At 45.2% G+C, this 22,748-nt stretch overlaps 1 protein-coding gene across 2 annotated transcripts in view; it reads right to left on the reverse strand.

Moving 5' to 3' along the window:
- The window catches only part of PRKCB (protein kinase C beta), a 304,436-nt gene that overhangs the window by 47,122 nt on the left and 234,566 nt on the right, over positions 1-22,748 (reverse strand). For both annotated transcript variants that reach the window (XM_023616107.2, XM_023616108.2), the window contains exon 10: positions 9,640-9,813. In XM_023616107.2, the coding sequence (XP_023471875.1) occupies positions 9,640-9,813 (174 nt within the window). The remainder of the gene's footprint in view (positions 1-9,639; positions 9,814-22,748) is intronic.

Here is a 22,748-nt window from a genome sequence, read left to right on the forward strand (position 1 = left end):
AGTCCTGTAGTTAAGAGCCCTCGCTTTGGCATAAGCTAATCATGGGTTCAAGTTCCACTTACATTGCTTACTCACTCTGAGACCTTGCATCAGATACTTAAACTTGCCCTGCCTTCCTAAAGGGGTTAACAATAGCTTGTCCTTCATGGGGGTGTTTCAAAGATAGTATCAGATGAGGCACATCAAGTCCATGCAAACTCACAGAGTGTTGCTCAAGTAAGCGTGTGGTCAAGGACTTGTGTCAATCACAACTTTTCCTTCCTCTGCAGTCTATAGCCTTAGAATCACTACCAGAATCAAGCAACTGATGCTCCTCTAACTTTTTTGCAGCTTTCTAAGCCTTGCCCTTCCACATAAAGAGCAAAGTTCTCAAGGGCTAGGACCATCTTTCTTCTTCCTTAGAATTCTCTGGACCTTTGATTATTGAATGAATGTGCAACGGCCACCATCAAGAAGGCAGAGAGAACCAAGCTGTCTATTCTTACCCAACCCAGCTTTATATGCCTGGCTTGAATCCCTGGCTCCTTTCCTGCACTCAAGATCTTCGGATGGCTTTAGTTCCCTAAACCCCTGACCCCTGAAAAGCCCTCACCAGCTTCCTCTCCTTGGAGGCACTGAATGCCATGTTTGTACCACCAGCAGCAGGCTATGTCCTGCTCCAACCCAGCTAGTTTCCCCGGACTTAGGATGGTGTCTCCCACCTGACATGAGCACCAATTATTCCCTCCCTTTAGAAACAATCCCTTCTTAAAGGTTCCTGCCAAACGAGTAGTAGCCAATTACCAGCTGATTGGGACAGGAGTAAAACACCTGACCTACGCTGAAGCAATCAGATTCTCTTTCTTATGAGTATCAATGGGAACTCAGGGAATTTGGAGGTTAGGCAAACTGCAAGGGGCTAGAGAAGCCATGTTACCATGAGCAGGGAATAGCAAAGAAAACAAGGAGAAAGAAATAGAGATCTATTCTAGAAACCTTCGAAGCTATAGATTCTAGTTCCTAATGAGTCTAAGGCACATCTTTACCTTCGGATTGTTTCCTTCCAACAAAGTCCTTTTTTAAAAACTAACATCAGCTAGGTTGGAGGAGGGGGTGCTCTATTTCTTGCAACTAAATCACTGCTGACTCTGAGACTACTGCCACAGCTTCCTACAGCAATGCCCTTAGATCAAACCACACCCTTGGACGCTGCTGCCAACCCAGAGCTGACCCTGAGTCACCAGGACCTTGTGACACTCTCGAGGCTCAACAGACATGCCATCAGGGGTCATCTCTACAAATGTAGTCATCCTCATTCCCCTCCCTGTCCCCTCTTACATTCCGGCTTGACACCCTTCCCAGCATGCCTTGCAGCTGAGTTCTTGCTGGGCCACGACAGCAAATTTGGGGAGGAAGTAACTTCTGTCCTTCAGTGACTCATAAAATCTAATTCTATTTAAAAAAAAAAAAAGAAGTGCATATGTTCAATTGAAAAGAAAACATTTAAAATAGATGTTTTGCTGAGGAGACTTAACTGCTTGTGCCCACTGGCAGTTGGGAAATTGCATGAATGTGCCGGGCTGACAATTGTCCCTGGGAAAGACTGCAAAAGGACTGGAAGAAACATAATCCTTTCATGCCCGTGCAGCAAGGTGCCCCTCCAGCCCAGCTCTGATAATGCAGGTAGCCTCTATTTATTGTTTATTCTGCACTTTGTATAGCATCTCTTTTAATCTTCACTCATTAGGCCCAGTTTGAAGAAGAGAGAACCAATATTCAGAGCTGTTAGGTGATTTCCTGGAGGTCACACAGCCTATAATCACAGACCCAAATTTTATTTGACTGAGGTGCTCATGCTTATCCCTTTGTGCTTCTAGAACAATTTGCCTAAACACCATTCTCCTAAGACCAATTCATCTAACGAGCAATCCTCTAAAAATTCAACCTCCTTCTGATGGCTTTTGCATCTATTTGGGCACTATCTTTTGCTGTCTTGTGGCACATTCAACACATTTAAACTGTTTTATTATAGATACTTCGGAAATAATATAAATTCAAAACAAAGACCATTGCCCGTGGAGCCCTCACTAAAGCAAATCAATGTTTTGATTTGTCCATGTCTCTTTCTGATTCTTTTCCACATGCATATTCAGTTTTAACGCACTTAGAAAAATCTCTTAAAAATAATTTAATATCTTACATTTTCTGTTAACATGTGCCATGCATATTTTTCAAAGATTTTTTAAATCCAATTGTCTAAGAATACTTCTGATGTAACTTTGCTTTTCTAAGTAAGCTTTTAGAAATTAAATTTGCATCATTTTAAGGATGACAAAAGTTATTTTGTATACGGGTGGGTGTCTTTTTCCCTCTTATCTATTTTGATCACCTTTGGGTTTTTTATTCTATTAAGGATCTTGCATCGTCAAAATTCTAAGTCTCTAGCAAGAAAAATATATCAAATTTGCAGCATGTTATACTAGATTTGTCATTTTTTAAAGGTAGCTGATTCATAAGGGAATTCTGGGTCACAAAATACAAAATGACAGTCTACTTGGGCTACACTGGCCTCCTCGCTGCTCCTCAAACACACCGAGCATGTTCCCGCCTCAGGCACTTACACTCACTTTTCCTGCTGTCGAGAACACTTTGCCCCCAGATATCTACATGCCTCGCTCTCTCACCTTCTCTGGTCTCTGCTCAAATGTCATCCTTATCAGAACGACCTTCCTTGATCATCCTATCAAAAATAGCATCTTTCTCTCCCCTCTATTTTTTACTGTTCTTGTTTATTACCTATCTCCTCCATTAGAATGTAAATTCCAAAGGGACAGGGATTTCATCTTTTGTTCACTGATGCACCCCTCACAGTGACGCAGCTGGGTCCTGACACATTTATTTCAACAAATAAATAGTCGTTGACAGAATCAATGAGTATCCTCCGTAGACTGGCGATAACGATCTGACTTTTAGGGACCCTGCCCATTCCAGCCCAGGCTGCCTCCCCCTCTGGAGCACCTATCTGGGGTCGGGGTTGTGCAATTCTAGAAGGTGAGCATGAGCCAGACGACCACCCTCAAGGGCCTTCCCCCAAAAGGGGTGTCACCGTCCTGCTCACCTGAGCCACACTAACGATGGTTTGCCTCGTATATACACAGTGGTCCCTAAACTTTAAGATCACTCCCACCATAAAATCTTTCCCATTGCTGCAATATCCTTGTGGGGTCAGTAGGTGACTCTTCTACAGCAGAAAGAACACCTGAAGGGGCAGTAGGGAACCTGCCACTTACCGATTGTGTAAGCAGAGCCATTTCATCTTTCTGAGGGTCGGGTCCCTTTGTATGGAAATGTGGACAGTAATACTTGCTCATAATGTTCTTGTGAAAATCAGATGTGATCACAAAAGTGAAAATAATTTATAAACTAGAAAAAGGGATCTGGAGTTAAGGCAGAGGCAGGACAGGAAGGCTTCGGAGTTTGGGGTTCTGGACTCTTACAGAACAAATCCCAGTACCACCACTTACCAACTGAGTGGTATTGCATGAGTTACCTAACTTCTCTGAATATCAGTGTCCTTATCTATAAATTGGGGACAGCAACTGTGCCCTCCCAGTAGGGGTGTTGGGAGGATCAAACGAGAGAATACCTGTAGAGTGCTGAGCCTGTGCCTGACGCATGCTGAAGTGCTCACTAACGTCAGCTGCTGCTTTTTGTTGTTTATATCATCCCTTTTAAGCCCATTTTGGTGGCAACTCAACAGTCTACTAGTGAAAGCTTGGGCTCTGAGTTCAGCGGGCCTGTGACCCTGTGCTGTGTCTACAGAGAACTACTGTGCATCTCAGATCCTCAATCCTTTCACCAGCAAAGTGGGATGACAGATAATCCCTTCCATCATAAGATATTTTGTGAAACATGTGAAATAAAAGTTTTGAAGGCCCATACAATGGGAGATGCTCAGATGGAAAGTCAGCCACTCTAGAGACGGGAAAGCTCATCAGCATGTGCCTTTACTGAGCAGGTGAGAGATAAGCCAGGCTCGGTTAGAGCTCAGGCCCCTGCTGGAACCTGCAGACAGGCTGGCTGCTGGTGTCCCGCCCCAGGGGTGGCAGGTGCCTTGGGAATCGGTGATCCACACTCAGCACCTCTTGGGGCAGTGGTTAAGTGTAAAGCCTCTTGGAACCAGGCTGCCTGGATTCAAATCCTCGCCCTGAAATGTACTAGCTGTGTCGCCTCAGTCCCCTCATCTGTGAAACAGGTGATGACAGGACTCATCCAAAGGGTGTCATGTGGCTTAAGATGGTTAGTCCTGTGCCCGACATATAGCAGGCATTATTATGCTTTTGAAATAAATTTAATTTATAAAATTAAAATATATGTGGTTAGCCAAAAAAAAGGAAAAGTAAGTTTAAAAAAAAGTAATTTAAACTGGGGCCTTTCACTCCGTGAGCCTCTGCCGCTGAGTGAAGGTGCAATGGGAGGGGTCTCTGCTCGTCCCTCAGCTGGCCTTGCTCAGCCCCCGAGGGCCTCTCCCTCACAGGAAGTGCATCTCCTCAAGCCAAGCACAACTCTACCATGTCAAGTTACCTGCTTCCCCCCAAGAACACAGCCCCTAGAGACAGGATAACTATTTCATCTGATCCTCACCAAGGAGAAAGCAAGCCGTTCCACCCCTGGCCTTGCTGGACGGGAAGAGTGCCTGGGTCTCCAATGTGGCACCTTCATCCCCAGGCAAAACTCGAATCCACTGAACCCTCGTCTTCTAGGCTCTCTTGGCTCTTCTCTTCCCTGGCATGCGACAACTCCTTGCAGGGACCCAGAGCACTGCGCACTTTCCATGTCAACCCAGGCCCTGCTCTCTAATTCCAGAAAGCACACTGAAATATAGCTGAGCGAGGTGGCTCAATATTAAATGAATAAACTCACATTTACTCTATCATTTTTAAAACAGTAAATTACAAACGAAGATACTGTACTTTAATGAATATTAGTCACAAATGACTAATTTCCCCCAATCTCAACACATCCAGCTGAAATTGAAAACTGCTGCTGTGAATGAGCCCAGCTTCCTCCTTGAGAACAAGACCTCTTTGAGTCTATTTACCACACTGAGACCGTCCTTCACCTGGTGATGTCAGGGAGTCAATCTAGGGACCACCAATGGAAAAAAGAGAAGATGTGGGAATGAGGGAGTCTAGAGGTTTAAGACTCCAGTCTAGTCCTGTCTCTGCCACCACTTGAACACCCCTAGGCCTTAACTTCCCAAGGTAAAACTAGAGGTCTAGACTAGTAAGATGTATGCCCCTCCCCACCTTTGCCAAGCCCCGTCTGATATGAATTCTTGCTCACTTAATATTTTTCTTTGGCACAAAAACAGACATACAGATCAATGGAACAGAATTGAGAGCCCAGAAATAAACCCACACATCTACAGACAGCTAATTTTCAACAAGGGAGCCAAGAACATACAATGGAGAAAGGATAGTCTCTTCAATAAATGGTGTTGGGAAAACTGGACAGCCACATGCAAAAGAATGAAAGTAGATCTTATCTTACACTACACACAAACATTAACTAAAAATGGGTTAAAGATGTGAATGTAAGACCTGAAACCATGAAACTTCTAGAAGAAAACATAGGCAGTACACTCTTTGACATCGGTCTTAGCAGCATATTTTCAAGAACCATGTCTGACCAGGCAAGGGAAACAAAAGAAAAAATGAACAAATGGGACTACATGAGACTAAAAAGCTTCTGCACAGCAAAGGAAACCATCATCCAAATGAAAAGACAAGCTAACAATTGGGAGAAGATATTTTGCAAATCATATATCTGATAAGGGGTTAAGATCCAAAATATATAAAGAACTCACACATCTCAACAACAACAACAACAACAAAAGCCAATTTAAAAATGGGCAAAAGATCTGAACAGACATTTCTCCAAAGAAGATATATAGATGGCCAACAGGTACATGAAAAGATGTTCAACATCACTAATTATCAGGGAAATGCAAATCAAAGTTACAATGAGATATCACCTCATGCCTGGCAGAATGGCTATAATTTACAAGACAGGAAATATGTGTTGGAGAGGATATGGAGAGAAGGGAACTCTCATCCACTGCTGGTGGGAGTGCAAACTGGTACAGCCACTATGGAAAACAGTATGGAGATTCCTCAAAAAATTAAGAACAGAAATACCACGTGATCCAGCTATTCCACTGCTGGGTATTTATCCAAAGAACATGAAAACACGAATGCGTAAAGATACATGCACCCTTATGTTCACTGCTGCATTATTGACAATAGCCAAGACTTAGAAGCAACCCATCAAGGGACGAATGGATAAAGAAGACGCGGTGTATTTATACACAATGGAAAACTACCTAGCCATAAAAAACGATGAAATCTGCCCATCTGTGACAACACAGATGGACCTTGACGGTATTAATGCTAAGTGAAATAAGTCAGAGGAAAAAAGTCAAATACCATATGATCTCATTCATAAATAGAAGATAAAAACAACAGAAACACATAGAGACAGAGACTGGATTGGTGGTTACCACAGGGGAAGGAGGGAAGGAGGGGGGCAAAACGGGTGTTTCGGCGCACGTGTGGTGATGGATGGTAACTAGTCTGGGTGGTGAACATGATGTAATCTACACAGGAATCAAAACATAACGATGTACACCCGAAATTTATATAATGTTATAAACCAATGTTACCACAATGAAAAAAACTAAATTAAAAAATATTTTTTTCTTTACGTGACTCTCTTCTTTTACCCCAAAATTTTCTTTTAAGAGCAAACATTAGTCACCTTTGGAGCATAATAATGAACCAATTCATGAAAACTGTTAAATAACGGGAAGAATCAAGCGTTTATCCTGCCTTTCCTATATGAACTGTACCACTGGGGATCTAGGCAATAGATAAGGAGCAGGCTCTCTTTACAAAAGCATTCCAGCTAATAAATGAAAAAGAAATGATAGAATTAGGATACCACCATCTCACAATCCTTAATGAATTAATGGACCTACGCATCGAGCATCAGTGGTTGCCAATCTCACAAAAAAGAGACAATCAGACATTATGTGCCTTTGGATGAAAGAATACACTACCCCCCACGGCCTTGCCAAAGGGATGGAACCTCAGTCTGACTAAGCCTCAGGTCAACCACCAAGGCACAGGAAACACAGAGGACAGAGGGGTCCTGTGGAAGTATCCCATGACTGTGCAATCAGCAAAACCCAGACTGAAAACGGCCCGAGGATCTCAGCAGATAAAAGTAGCGGCTGGAAGGGATAGGGGAGGAAATCACTATACCAAAAGACTCAAAGACATATCAAACTTCTAAAAGCAGGAAAGATTAAACTAGCCTATCGAGGGATGAAAAACTATAAAGGCAGGCAAGGAAGTCAAGCTACCATTGGGGGGAGGTTGAGATTAGAACACAGAGAAGTTTCCAGAGTGGCTGCCAAAGTTCTCTTTCTCGGCCGGGGTAGTCGTACAAGGAACTTCACCTTATAATAACTCATTACTCAAGCATCTATTTGGTGTGGTTTTCTGTATTAGTTATACCTCAAAATTAAGAAATGAAAAGACTTCATAGCACTGTCATAAATTGAAGAAGTCTGTAAAAAATATATACAATGAAAGCAAAAACAATGACCTAGAAACTGCTGGTTGCCAAAGCTCAGAACCTGAAGCCTGGTACTCTCTCTTTGTTAAAAAAGTGAGTGTTAGAAAGATGTTGTGGGCGTCCCAGAACCAAAGGGAAACATTGTCCTCGACGTACTCAGAAGAACTTCAAGTGAGCTGAGGAGGGGAATGTAATTTCAAATCCATGCCCCACCCAGAAGCACCCTTCACGCTACCCAGAATAGTGGTGCATGCTCCATACTTTGGGAAACACGATTCCAGCTCCTCGTCCTGCCTGCAGTGAGGCAAAGGATGTTCTTATAGCCCTGTGTCACCCAGCAGACCCCAAAGGGGCTGGTGGACCAAAGTCCCCTCAGGAATACTGTACATATTGCCTAAAATGTTTCCTCCCTCGACGACCTGTGGTAGCGAGACTGTCTAGGATTTGGAGAATCTGGCCCCAGAAAAATCATCTCATCACTCAAAACGCAGACGCCTTTGTGGCGACCAGGCCACAATCTGCAGACCCAATCGCCTCTCCAGGTTCTGCCATCACACCCCCTATTGCATTGTTTTGTAACCATCCCCACATCTGTTTCCTCTGCACTAAGACCATGAATTTCTTAAAAACAGGACCTAGCTTACTCAGCTCTATACCTCAGCACTTTGTCAAGGCCAAGGCCAATGTTAAATGTTTGTGAAGTGAATAACCAACATTTCTTGAGCGTTCACCAGGTACCCAGCACTGTGTTAAGAGCTTCTCAGGTGTAATCTCACTTCCTCCTCACAACAACCTTGTCGCTACTATTATCTCATCCATTTTACAGATGAGGAAACTGAGGCCCAGAGAGGTTTTTATAATTTTCCCAAGGCCACTCAGCCAGTAAGTGACAGAGCCGGGATCTGAACCCATGTTTCTCTGACCCCAAAAATGTATCAAGAGACTACTTTGAACAGGGAAGGAGTGAGTTCCAGCTCTACCCATCTCACACAGGGCAGTTCTCCGGCTGGCGTGTGGTCTGCAATAAGAAAACACCCCGAGTCCGGCTATGCGTCTTTCTCGGCTGCGAATGTTTAACCTAGCTTAGCAGAGCACAGAACTTGGTGATGTTGGAGAAGAAAGGAAGTCCCAACCTTTAAATTATACGCAGCATACAATAGCATCCCCTCTCACAAAGGGGTTGAGCTCTAAAATTAGTATGTAGGGTAAGAGCTGGAGAGAGTCAAAATAATCTTGAAAAATCCCTTAAAGCATCTTTCAGTCACCGGGCCACTGGCCCTTAGAAGCCCCAAAGGCAAGAATTTACTTTTTACCTCTTTGTCTTTGGGCTCTGGCCTCCCCGTCCTGAGGAATGGAGGCCAAGGTCTAATTTGGACAGGAAAAAGCTACGAAGTTACTTAAAGGGATGTCTCCTGCTCTTGGAGATAGAGTTGGAATCACAGTTAATAGTAGATAGTGGACAAATGTCCCCTTCCCTTCATTGGAGCCACAGCTCTGAGCTCACAGCCCCTGCCTAGGACACTGTGCGCCTTCCCGGAGTCCTCTGAGGGCTTTCTCAGGCTACCCCGCCTCCAAGAAGGTCCATGCCACTTGCAGGATGTACTCGTGCATATATCTGAAGGGTCTGCAGGGCCGACCGTGACCATCTAAAGTCACAACGCAGGGACCTTTTCTCACTGCCGTCTGGAAGTTCTGCTATTACATCTCATATTGTGAGACCAAAAGTCCTGAGTGCCTGTCCTCAAGTCACCTCTTGCTGTCAGGGAAAGGCCCTGCTCTGTTGGTTATAAAACCAATTGCCTGAGTTCCTTTATCTTTGTTGAAACAGCATCTGCCTCAGAGGAGAGCACTTCTCAGCAGCAACCTCAGAAACTCTCAGCAGAGTTCCCAGGCCCCAAATCTTCCCGTCTAGAATGGGAGGGCCCAGGGGTTCCTTTGGGGTGGGTGCTGCTGGGATAGCTTTGCCCAAATCCTGGTGAAACTCTGGAGGTGGAGTGGCCAGGCCTGCATGCCAGTTACCATGGTCTGAAAGCAGGAGTGCAGCTGGGTCAGGAACGGCGGCTTCCCGGGCAGGGCCAGCACCCGCTTCTCCACCATCGTGCATTCCACATCGTCATCTTGGATCACCACATCCTTCTTGAGGATCTTCACAGCATAGAGCTCATCTGTGCCCTTTCGCTCTGAGAGCATGACCTGGAAAGAGAGCAAGGATGTCAGGATAGTTGGAAGGGGCCCGAGGGAAAGCCACGGGTGGCTGATGTTCCTTCAAATCCACTCCAAGCTTTGTCCAGACGCCCTCTGTTGACGCGGAAACAATAGGCGAAGTTTTGACAGACCTCACACTTGGAATGGCTGAACCTAGTGAAGAGAGGATGGTTCCAAGAGCAATGATCCAGTACCGATCCCTTTGGGATATGTATCAATGCCCAACCAACATGGTTAGAACATAAACCCCACGGGGGCAAGCATCTTTGCTTGTTTTGTTCACAGGTGTAACCCAGGAGCCTGGAATAGTGCCTGGCACATGGTAGATGTTTAATAAAGATCTGCTGAATGAGAGAATCAGTGAATTCCTGATAAAACTGAATTTGGGGCACTTGTTCCCTATTCATTCAACTATTTAATATTCATTAGGATCCTGCTAGGCACTGGGGATACAACAAAAAACAAGCAGGCACGTTCTCTGACCCTGCACTCCAAAGAGGAAGGAAGACTTCAGACATTAATTACAGGGATGATTAACGCAACATTTTAACATCCTCTCCTGTTGTCCTGGGGGTTCTTTCCACTCAGCTGTGGTCACAATCAGGGCATGTAAATTGGTGTGCTTGTGATGTCATTATTTTCACTGGTTGTGACTATGCCAGAGGGAACAGTGACCAGCAGATACCATTCTCAAGAAGCCACTTAGGAAGCACAGGGTAGGACTACTTGCACAAGACCCAGCCTGGCCTGGGGGCTTCTGGGAAGGCTTCCTGGAGGAAGAAGCAATCATATTGAAGTATTTATTGCATGCACTATATCGGATATTTTGTAGATAATATTATCAATCACCACAATATTTTTGAGCACATATCAATGTGCCAGACAACGAGTGGTTTTCATGTATTATTTCTCATTTACTTTGCATAAGACCTAGTGGGTAGGAACCATTAAGAATCCTATTTTATAGAGAACAGAGGCTCAGGGAGGGTAAGCAACCTGTCACAGCATGAATTCAGTTAGGAACAGAGGCAGGATTTGAACTCCGGTCTACCTGACAGCAAAGTCTCTGCTTGTAAATGCTCCACCTGCTCAGAGCTCCAGAAGAATCCTCCAGGAGGTTAGGTGGCTGAGGAAACAAAGTGCTCACATCTGACTCAGCTGGAGGACCAGAGAATGCAACAGAGGCCTGGGGTCAGAGGAAGTGATGCACGGAGGGAGGCTCAAGGAGGAAGGGCAGCACAGCCCGCTCCACTCGGCCCTTATCCTAAAGCTCAGAGGTCTGACTGGACTCATGCACAGAAGCTTCCAGCCGAGCTCCCTGGCTCACGCAGAGGCCCCGTCTCCTGCTCTCACCATCTTCTGGCTTGTCACAGCCGGGGGGGGGGGGGGGGGGGCCCGGGCACTGCAGACTCAGGACTTTAGAGCTCTTAGGAAGAAAGTTTCCTGGCGTCCGCTTCCACAGCAACAGGACTTTCTCAACCTTTTTCTCTCCAGCCCCACCGTAGAAATAGGAGCTGCCAAGCTGAGCAGGTCTCACCTGCTGGCATTTACTCAGTCCTCACAGCAGACCCACCAGCCCACGCTGCAGGGTAGGTCTCAAAGTGCTGGAACGTGTGTCTTAGTTTATTTCCCATTTCCTTCTGTTCTCTCGCTGGTACCCAAGAGCCGTTTCCCTTCCCCAGCCCTCACCAAGGCAGAAACAGTGACTCCAGGGAGCCACCGTCCTAAGATGCAAAGAGTCGGGTGGAGTTGGGTGCTCTGCTCCCAGATTCCAGAGAAGGCTGGGGTGAGTGCAGGGCGGGGGCAGCGAGGTGATGTGGCCAGAAGGCAAATGGGGAGAGGGCCTGGGATTGGGAGCGAGAAGAACCTGCAGCTGAGAGGACCCCAGAGTACAACAGATGCTCAGGCTGTGCTTTCTTTGCTTGTGGACAGCCCCACAGACCCATCAGACGGGTCAAGGCACCATCTCACAATCCTGAATACTTGTAACACCCCCTACACCTGCCACACACACACACTGCTCGTGAACACAGGGGAGGGGCGCTGGGCACCTTGAATGCTGACGCAGTCATGATAGGACATCTTAGTGCCCTGCCTGGGGAGAAGCAGGACAGATGGCTGGGAATTCCCCATGCACCAGCAGCACGGGCGGACATCCTACATCTGTTTCAATTATCCCCATTCTACAGATAAGCAAACTGAGGCTCAGAGAGATTAACCTGCTTGAGCTAACGATTGCTGTAAAAATGCAGATCTGAACATGCTCCTCGAATGCTTAAAGTCCTTCACTGGTACCTGCAAGCCACACAATTCCATAACCACATCCTCCTCTTTCTCTTCCTTTGAATGTTCTGTTCCCACTGCCTGCAGTGTCCAGCCCAGCTGATAACTTTCAGTGATCCACTTAGACCAAAGGGGTCACTCCCTCCTCTGGGCACCAGGATTGCTTGGTAGCCCTGTCAGTGACTTTGACACAGGCTTTTCCAAACTTCAACCAATCAGTCATGTGCCTTTTCCCATCTTTTCCTACCACCTAAACTGGTACTTGCTTAGTATTTTAAAAATCCAGTCATTTTTTTACTTAACTAAACTTATCTGAAAAGGAAACTTTATATCACCACTATTAATGGCAAGCCAGGATCACTAGCCATAAACGGAAGACAAACATAAAAATAAATAAAAGCAAAGCAGTGCAGGAAATTCTAGCTCGATACTGCTCACTGCTGAAGGTTCTGAGCCAGGCCCTGCGTTTCCTCCTTGTTAAAGGAAAAAATGATATTAGCAAATATTAGAGAACTATTAGTGGCATATTGCCATCAAATGAGACTTTCTTGTTCGAGTAATTAGAAAGACAAAAAGAAAACATAAAGAGAGAATAATGGATATCTTGATGTGATTTACTTTTATGTAATATCACGTCTATGTACCACCTAAAAAAAATCTCAAGTACTAAACTAAAATCATCTTGCAAATCATCAAGGAGAGGGGTTCACACCTTAGGAAATTCTGTTGCATTTGTAAAGATAGGTTTTTCAGTCGATCAACAAGGTTGTATAAAGATTCTCAGTGCCTTGCCCTGTCCTAACCACATGGGTAGACGGAAGAACAAGCCAGTGCCAGATGGCACTTCTAACATCATGCGAGTGGTATGCAAATGTGCCAAGTTTGGGAAATTCTCTTATATTGGTTGGAGGGAAATAGAACTGACGCACATGAAACATAAGTAACAATTTAGATATAGAACTGAATTAAATTCTAGAGCAGGGGTCGGCAAACTTTTTCTGTAAAGGTCCAAATAGTAAACATTATAGGCTTTTTGGGAAATCTCGGTATCAACTACTTCACTCACCATTGTAGCACTAACGCAGCCATAGACAATACACAACGATTAGCTGTGTTCCAATAAAACTTTATTTACAAAAATATATGGTGGGCCAGGCACCCTGTTCTAGAACTTGTGTTTCAAGAAAGATGAGGAAAAATAAGAGTGACTATACTATCAAAAGTGGCTGCAGTTTAATTTTGAGATGAACTCTACCATCTCTTTCATTTATTCCAACTCCTTATTAGAAGAACCCTCTGACTGGTCAGTGGACCCACCTGGCCATAGATGATTGGATCAGAGGTAGATAACTGATCTAAGCTGAGCTGATCAGATTCTCTCTCCTAAAATTTGGAATTGAGACACTCCAAGCAGTCAGTCCTGGGCCACTGAATAGAGAAACACACAGAGCTGCCAGGAGTGGTCCTTTTCCACCACACACAGGCAGAGACGAATGAAACACACGTGCGGGGGAGAAAAGAAGGTCAGAGAATGAGCAGAGGCCTTGCTTTCCAGTTCCTGGTTCCAATCTCTCATGAGGCTTGGCTGTTTCCTATTAGAAACCTCCATATCCCTCCAATAAAGTTACCATTTTTATTTATATTAGGGTGAATGGATTTCCGTTTCTTAGAGATCCTGTAAGACAAAATTATTACCCGGGTATCTCAAATTCTTAATAAAAATAAAAATTTCAGGAAGCCAAATAGCATTAGGTCAGGACGTGACCTAAAACAAGGCAAATTCCACGCTGTGTAAGGACAGAGCCTCTTGCCTGTATCAGAAGCACATGGGGGCACTTGTTTACAATACAGATTCCAAGAACCTTCTCGCATCCGGAAGCTCTGGGTGGTGGCCTGGGAGTCTGCATTTTAACAAGCACCTCCCCTCCCCTTCATTCTAATCACTAAATTTGTTGTTCTGAGGAAGTATGAGGTGCTCTTAAAACTGATTCATTTAATGCGGTGGTTAGGAAGTGTCCACAGGTACAACAGAATCCTTCGATCTTGATTTTCCTGAGACTCTCTCAGCAGTCATTCATGTGGGGTGAGAAGGGAACTTTCTTTTGCTTCTTAATATTTTAATGAAGCTTTCCTTTTCGGTAGGAATCTCTCTGCCCCCTCTTAGAGAACTATTTGAGAGCTTTCCCCATGTCATGAAGGAAGTGATATTCTGTAGTGGTTTCAAAAGATGTCTACAACAGAATTGAGAGCCCAGAAATAAACCCACGCATCTATGGACTGCTGATTTTCGACAAGGGAGCCAAGAACATACAACAGTGAAAGGAAAGTCTCTTCAATAAGTGGTGTTGGGAAAACTAGACAGCCACATGCAAAAGAATGAAAGTAGACCATTATCTTACACCATACACAAAAATTAACCCAAATTGGATTAAAGACTTGCATGTAAGACCTGAAGCCATGAAACTTCTAGAAGAAAACATAGGCAGTACACTCTTTGACATCGGTCTTAGTAGTATCTTTTTGAATACCATGTCTTAACAGGCAAGGGAAACAAAAGAAAAAATAAACAAATGGGACCACATCAGCCTAAAGAGCTTTTGTACAACAAAATGAAAAGACAACCTAACAACTGGGAGAAGATATTTGCAAATCATCTATCTGATAAGAGGTTAATCTCCAAAATATATAAAGAACTCATACATCTTAAAAACAAAGAAACAAATAGCCCAACTAAAAAATGGGCAAAAGATCTGAACAGGGATTTCTCCAAAGAAGATATACAGATGGCCAACAGGCACACAAAAAGATGCTCAACATCACTAATTATCAGGGAAATGCAAATCAAAACTACAACAAGTTATCACCTCACACCTGTGAGAACGGCTCTAATTAAAAAGAGAAGAAACAACAAGCATTGGAGAGGACGTGCAGAGAAAAGAACTCTCCTACACTGCTGGTGGGATAAACTGGTGCAGCCACTATGGAAAACAGTACGGAGATTCTTCAAAAACTTAAGAATAGAACTACCATATGATCCAATTTTTCCACTGCTGGGTATTTATCCAAAGCACATGAAAACAGAAATGCATAAAAATATATGCACCCCCATGTTTATTACAGCATTATTCACAATAGCCAAGACTTGGCAGCAACCTAGATGCCCATCAAGGGACAAATGAATAAAGAAGATGTAGTACATACACACAATGGAATACTACTCAGCCATAAAAAAGATGAAATCTTGCCATCTGGGACAAGATGGATGGACCCTGAGGGCATTAGGCTAAGTGAAATAAGTCAGATAGAGAAAGCCAAATAATCTATGATCTCACTCATAAGTAGAAGGTAGAAGATGAGAGCAAGAACAACAACAAACACATAGCAACAGAGATTAGATTGGTTGTTACCAGAAGGGAAGTGAGGTGGGAGGAGGGCATATGTGTATGAGGACAGATGGTAATTAGTCTTTGGGTGGTGAACATGATGTAATCTACACAGAAATCAAAACATAATGATGTACACCTGAAACTTATATAATGTTCTAAAGCAATGTTACCTCAATAAAAAAAATATCATATCTACAAATATTTAATACTCCTCAATCAAGAGGCAGAGTCTAAGCCCTCTCCCCTTGACCTGGGCAGGTCTTTGTGACCGACTCAGCAAAGAGAATATAGTGGAAGTGATCTTGTGTGACTTCTGAGGCAGTAGCTTCTATCAGTTTCTCTTGGGACACGTGTCTTTGGAGCCCTGAGGCCATGGTGCTGACAAGTCCACAGAATGAGACTTCACGGAGGAGCCCGGAGATTACACGAAGAGCTTGGTGCCCAGACAGCACCAGGTGGAGCCACACTGGCCCAGCCCCGGCCACCATAAGAGAAAGCCCGAACCACAATCAACCAGCGCGCATTCCCAATTTCCTGACCCTTGGAGACCATGAGAGACAACATACGATTGTCGTTTGAAACCTCTGAGTTTGGGGATGACCTGGTATGCAGAATGGATATCTAAGTTCCTATGTGCACTAATGCAAACCAGCGTCGTCACGTGTGGCCCTGTACCTCGGTTTGTTTAATTCTTGGGTTTCGCTGTGCACACATTTTTCAATCAATTTATTTTAGAAAAAAGGCTTCAATTGAGAGGGGCAATGGAGATGAAATTCATTCTGCCTTCCCATTGTATCACCTTTCCTAGTCTAATCCAGGACCTGGAAGGCTGGCCAGCTCATCCATTCATTCAGTAAGCATTAGGTAAGTGTCTAGGATGTGCCAGGCACTAAGTTAGGCACTGGGGATGCAGAATGACAAGGCCCCTGCCCTCATGAAGCTTACACTCCAGCACAAATAATACCTAATTGAGCCACAAGTAAACCCCTGAAAGAGAAGGGCATGGTGCTCTGCAAATGTTTACAGGGAGGACTCAACCTGATTGGTGGGTCAGCAAAAGATGCCCTGAGGAAGTGACAGTTAGGCGAGACCTGAAGTATCAACAGGACTAGCAAGGTGGAGATGGGGAGGCATCTTCCAGCTCAAAGGAAGAGAACTGTACTCCCTTAGGATTAAATTCCCTGCATCCATAAAGCTTGGCCTAGAATTACTGCAGGAAGTAAGCACTCAAGCTCTAGAACTCAAATTCCAGGTTCCAACTCAAAACGTCTGAGACACAGCGAATGACTCTCCTGCAGAATCTGAGAGACCCAGCAGCCAGAGCAGCACCGGTGCTGAGCAGGGTGACTGCACAAAGAGGAGGCGATGTTCGTTCAAAGGGGATGGCCCAATGTTTGTGCTGGGGAGAGAAAGGGCAATGCTGGGAGGGAGGCCCAGCACATGAGGGGAGGTGGCTGACTTGGGGTTGACAGGACAGCCACTCCCACTTCTTACTTACGCTGTGCATTGACTCATTTACCTTCCACACCACTATGTAGGGTAGGTACCACTACTATATTCCCAATTTACAGATGAGGAAGCTAGGTTCTTAGAGATGTTAGGTGACCTGGCCAAAGTCACTCCACCACAAAGTGACACTTCCTAGGTCACCTGTCTCCTACATCCATGCTTTTAACCACACCCTATCTGATTCTCTGAGCCCTAAATACCAAGTGGTGCATTGTGAGGCTGCTCTGTCTGCAAATTATTGCTGGGGTGTTTCGAATTTGGTTCCAGATCCTGGCCTTATTCCTCCCTTTCTCACCCATTCCAGCTGCTGAGGCTTGGGACCCGGTGGGCTATTCATGGCCAAGGACAGAACAGTCATTTCCTTTTTCCGTTTCTTATACAACCATTAACGAACCATTCATTCACTTAGCAAGATGAGCCTGGTGTGAGTGAGTGCTGCAGTCACCATTCCAGTTCATCCTGCGGTCCACAAGTTCTGTGGGGAATTCTGTGCTAGGCACGATGCCTGGCCCTGATGATACAGCCATAAACAGAACACACATGGCCCTGCTTCCAATCATAAGTGGCTTGAGAAGATCCTACTTCCTCCACCGGGGCCCTGAAGCCTTGGCACAGGACAGAGAAATGGCAGAAAAATAGCCAAAGCACCGGCTATGGCGGTGATGGCCATGTTCTAAAATGTTCTTTCAAGTGGAAACGATCTTTTATGAATTGTCTCAGGCAGTTTCTGGAGCTTTCCCTGGAGTTCATACCAACATAGAGGGCGTGGGCTGTTTGCTCAGCTGTCCCTCCATCTCCAGGGTGAGGATTCCAAACAGATTGAGAGGATGTGTTGAAGTGACGTTCTTATCAAATTCCAAGCCACATCTGTTACCCAAGAATCTTCTGGGAGAGATGTGATAAATAGCAACACTCCAGTGACAGCAGATAACATGGAGGAAAGCAGCCCAGGGACTCCCGGGTGGAAAGTTTGTTGTGGTGAACTTTCCTGGCGAATCCACATGGTGAAATGTGCCTGAAATCTAAGCTCTTGGCCAAGGGACAGTGTTGCATAATGGTTAGGGCACTGATTTTAGAGCTAGAAGACCTGGTACATGTCCAAGTTCCTTCACATACTAGCTGCATGACCTCGGGAAATTCACTTAACTTTCCCAAGCTTTCATTTCCTCATCTGTAAAATAGGGACACCAACAATACCAAGCTTTTGGTGGTACTGAGGGAACTTTGTGGGATAAAGTGTGCAAAGCACACACCTTGACTCAGTCCTGTGCCAGGCAAATGATGAGTGCTCAAAACCCGCTCTTTGTACTCATTTCTGAGGGCTGCCAGAGGAAGGAACCAGAAATTGGGTGGCATAAGACAACAGGAATTTATTCTTTCACAGTTCTGGCGACCAGAAGTCCAAAATCAAGGTGTGGGCAGGGCTGGTTCCTTTGGGAGGCTCTGATCCACGCCTCTCTCCCAGCTTCAGCTGGCTGCCAGCGACTGTTGGCACTCCTTGGCTTGCAGACGCATCACTCCAATCTCCGCCTCTGTCTTCACATGGCCTTATTCCCTGGGTCTCTGTGTCTGTGTCCACTCTTCCTCTCTTATGAGGTCTCCAGTCATTGGATTGGGGCCCACCCTAATCCAGTATGACCTCATCTTAACTTGATTACATCTGCAAAGACCCTATGTCCAAATAAGGCCACATTCACAGGTCCGGGAAGTTAGGACTTGAACATAAATTCTGGGGGGAGACAAGTCTACCCACCACAGTGGTTATCAGCAACTTCATCTTTTCAGAGAACAAGCCAGGGGACTGCTTGTGATCCTTGTACCAATTTCCAGTCCTCAAGTGGCTAAGGAGATCTGCGCTGAGGGAACTGTGTGTTCATTTGCTGACTAATGAGAGAAGGCAGGGACAGTCAGGGGCCCAAGACCCATTCCCGAATCCCCCAACTTCAACAGACACCCACCAAAAGTCCAAAGCCAAATGGAGCTTCCCTCAATTCCTTTCTCTTACATCTCTCATCCAACACATCAACAAGTTTTGTCAGCTCTACTTTCAAAATACATACCACATCCACCCTCCTTCCTGCTCTAAGCCCCACGGTCTCTAACCTGGTCTCCTGCAATTGCCTCCTAACTAATTCTCTGCTTCCACTTTACTTCTCCCAACCCCCACGTACACTGTGTCCTCCACAGCGCCCAACAATGCTTTAAAGCTCAAGTGGGCTCGTGTCACGCAGCCTTCCTCGGATCTTCCTCCGTCTTCCCGCTGCACTTAGCACTGAATCCTATCTCTTGGGATTGCTGCATCCCGTTTGTCCTGCCTGCAGGATGCTTCCCCCAGATATGCTCAACAGTTTTCTCCCTTACCTTGTCCAGTGTGACCTCCTTGCAGAGGTCCTCCCTGACCACCGTCTCTAAAACTGCAGTCACCTCTGTTGCTCCCCATTGGCTTCCGCTATTTTTTTTTTCTTCGCAGCACTTACTACACCTGGCAACATAGTAATCTCTATTTGTTTATTTTCCTCTCTTCTTAGAATGTAAGCTCTGTGAGAGCAGCTATTTTGTTTGGCTTGCTCACTGTTACATCCCCAACATCTAGCACCTAGTAGACACTCACTCACTCAGTATCTGTTGAATAAATGAATGAAAAGATCTGAGTGGGGGGCAAGTAGCTAAAAAACTCTAGAGCGAGGTCACCAAAGATCTTCAGATACTTAGGCCTCAGCATTGTTTAATTTACCTACGACTATATCCAACCCATATTTCACAAAGAATTAGAGGTAGCATTCAAGATTATATAACATAAACAAGCAGATTTTATGGTATGTAAATCATACCTCAATAAAGCTGGTTAAAATGATTACACAGCATGTAGCGCGTATGTATATGTATTGTGTATATATATATGTATATACATGTATATATTCATATATATATATACTAAATATAGTGTGTACCCATGTGTACTCTCAGCTTCCTAGAGGCCAAAGCAGCCAGAGATACATGAAAAATAATAAAAGTTCCTATTTTCTATAAGGGAAATCATTTTTTGAGGAGAAAAATAAGCTTCCCCTAGAACTTAGGTCTAAAAAAAAAAAAAAAGCAGCTCAGGGACTCCCGGGTGGAAAGTGCATGGATCTTGAACACACAGTGCTGTGGCGGATGATGTGCTTAACCACACCCGTACAAGGTCGGAAGAGGAGGAGGAGAGGGAAGAGGAGCAAACCATCGAGCACCGTGGGAGCTGTAAGCTTGACTGACGCACAGGGAGCGGGAAAAGATTCTCACTCGATGAACTCAGAGGCTGCATCTAAAACAGAGAGACAGTGGGGCTCACAGGGTCCCCGAACACTAATTTTGGAGAAAAGGATTGGTAAGGTGCAGCGAGCCGGGGTCGACATGGGAGAGGGGTAGAGAGGCAAGTTAAAGCCATGTGTGCACACTGTCAGCTGTGGGGCACCTCAAGCCCCTCTGCTCCTCCGGTCCCACACCCATCACACTAGGGAGAGGCCTTACAGACAAGGCTGGGTACCCGACTGGGTGCCGATCTGCTGCAAGGTGTGTACCCTCCTCTAGTTTAGGATTCCACCTCTTTGAGGGTTGCCCCGCTCTCTGGGGCTGTCTCCCGCTTGGGCTGCACCCAGTCCCTCTGAAGACCCGCAGAGGGTACCTTAGATCAGCTCAACTCTAAGTTTCAAGGCAGATTCGGGCTCCTCCCCTCTCCCATCCTTTCCTTGGGCTTGCCTTGCCTGCTTGCACTGAGCTCCTGTTTCTCCAGGCTACACATTAGAACGCCATGTGGAGCTTTTAGAAGCTGATGCTTGGGGCACACTCCAGACCAATTAAATCAGAATCTTCTAAATATTTGGGCCTTCCTGTGCTGGGGCTGGCCTGCCCTGGGGGAGGCCATCAGGATGCTGTTGTAATCGGGTCCAGAAACGCTGGGCAGACACCGTCCACCTGCACTTCCAAGGCTGTTACCCACTCAGGAGTAGGATTTTGAGGGAAATTTGGATGCGGCCAGGTTAAAAAAGGAGGTTAACGTCAGCATCCTTATCTTTACAACATGGCAGGTATCCTGACAAGCTCTTCAATACAAGAATGAGATTATGATACCAACCGAGTCTGAGGAGATGGAAGTTTATATCTAATTTGAATTGCAAAATCATAGTAGGTACAAGTTCAGCTCTGTAATCATGAGTTCAAAGCCTGACTCTATCATGTGCTTGCTGTGTGATCTTGGGCAAGTTACTTAACCTCTCTGAGTCTCAGTTCCCTCATCCATAAAAGGGGCATAATGATAGTTCCTCTCTCACAGGGTTGTGGTGAGAGCAGGTAACATAATGCGTGTAAACCTCAGTGCCCAGCACACAGCAAGCCATATTGATAAAGTGAAAGCATAATTAGGGAGAACAAGAGGAATGTTCTAACTCCTTCTGTGGGGATAGAGGTTCTCTCCCACATTCTCCAGATGGGAGAAAGAGAAAGGCAGAAAGTGAATCAGAGTCATAGGCCAAAATTTCTGCAAAATCTGAAGCCCAGGAGATCCTTATGCGAAGCCCAGAAGGAAAGGCAAGGTTGTCCTGTCTGTGCTTAGAGCTGGGGCAGGGCAAGAGGCCTCTAGAAGAGGCTAAGAGGACTCTCCCGCATGGAACTGCATGCCCAGTGCAGAAAGGCTTCCCTGTGGAATCAGCAGACCAGCTGTCAACTTCCAAGATTCCAAATACGGAAGGGGCTACATAGCCTGGTTTCCAGGCCCCCCTAGACTCGTCTTTCTAGCATAGAGGTTTGCCAAAGCTCTCCTTCAGACCGGGTCAGGGATGAAGAGTGAGCCCAAGTCACCCAGCCCTTGATGACCAGAGGCCCGGACTGAGGGCAGAGCCATTCCACCCAGGAGATCTCATAGTCTGCCGGATGTGGGGGTAAAGAGTAGACAAGAGTTCCCCAGTTCACAGGGCCGTGGTGCTGATTCAGTGACACAGGGCATGTTAAGAGCTTAACACATAGGAAGAACTCAACATACCATGTTCATCACAGTTGGCGAACTGTTGGCCTTTTGAGGTTCTCCCAATTTCAACTTTCACCAGGCATGAAGATGTCCTAACACGGTCTAGGTTATCCTGAAGGCCCTAATTTTGATTCTACAAAGTGTACTGTTAGCGTTCAAACTTTGGATCAAGTATTCTGAGCGTTTATATCCACACGTGCGTGTTTAAACTTTATTTTTGCTGGTGGTCACACGAATGGAATATGAAGTCATTTGGTTCAGGGGAAACAAACAGATTTGCCTCTAGCAGCAAAGTGGAAGTTAGCAGGATAGAAAGGATTTCTGGCTTCTAATAGCTTGTTTTGAGGAAGACAACTGGGTTGACTTGCTAATTGAAGAAGTACTTCAGGAAAAATTGAAAAGCAGCATAGGGGGGAAAAGATGCTAATTGGGAGTTAACAGGGTGGATCTGGGTAGGGACTGAATCACTTTGTGGATACAATCTTCAAGTTGGCTAGACAAAAAAAGAGTGGTGACACTCAGCATGCAGATCAACTCAGATGATACACTCGGTTATTTCATGATTTATTATGTAAGGTTTTCCGTATTTAAAATAAAATCTCTTTATATGGTTACATACTGTATGATTCCAACTATATGACATTCTGGAAAAGGCAAAACCATGGAGACAGTAAAAAGATCAGTGGTTGCTAGGGGGTAGCGAAGAGAGAGGGATGAATAAGGCAGAGCATAGAGGATTTTTA

Source organism: Equus caballus, chromosome 13 (genome assembly GCF_041296265.1).
Source record: "Equus caballus isolate H_3958 breed thoroughbred chromosome 13, TB-T2T, whole genome shotgun sequence".
NCBI classification, from domain to species: domain Eukaryota; kingdom Metazoa; phylum Chordata; class Mammalia; order Perissodactyla; family Equidae; genus Equus; species Equus caballus.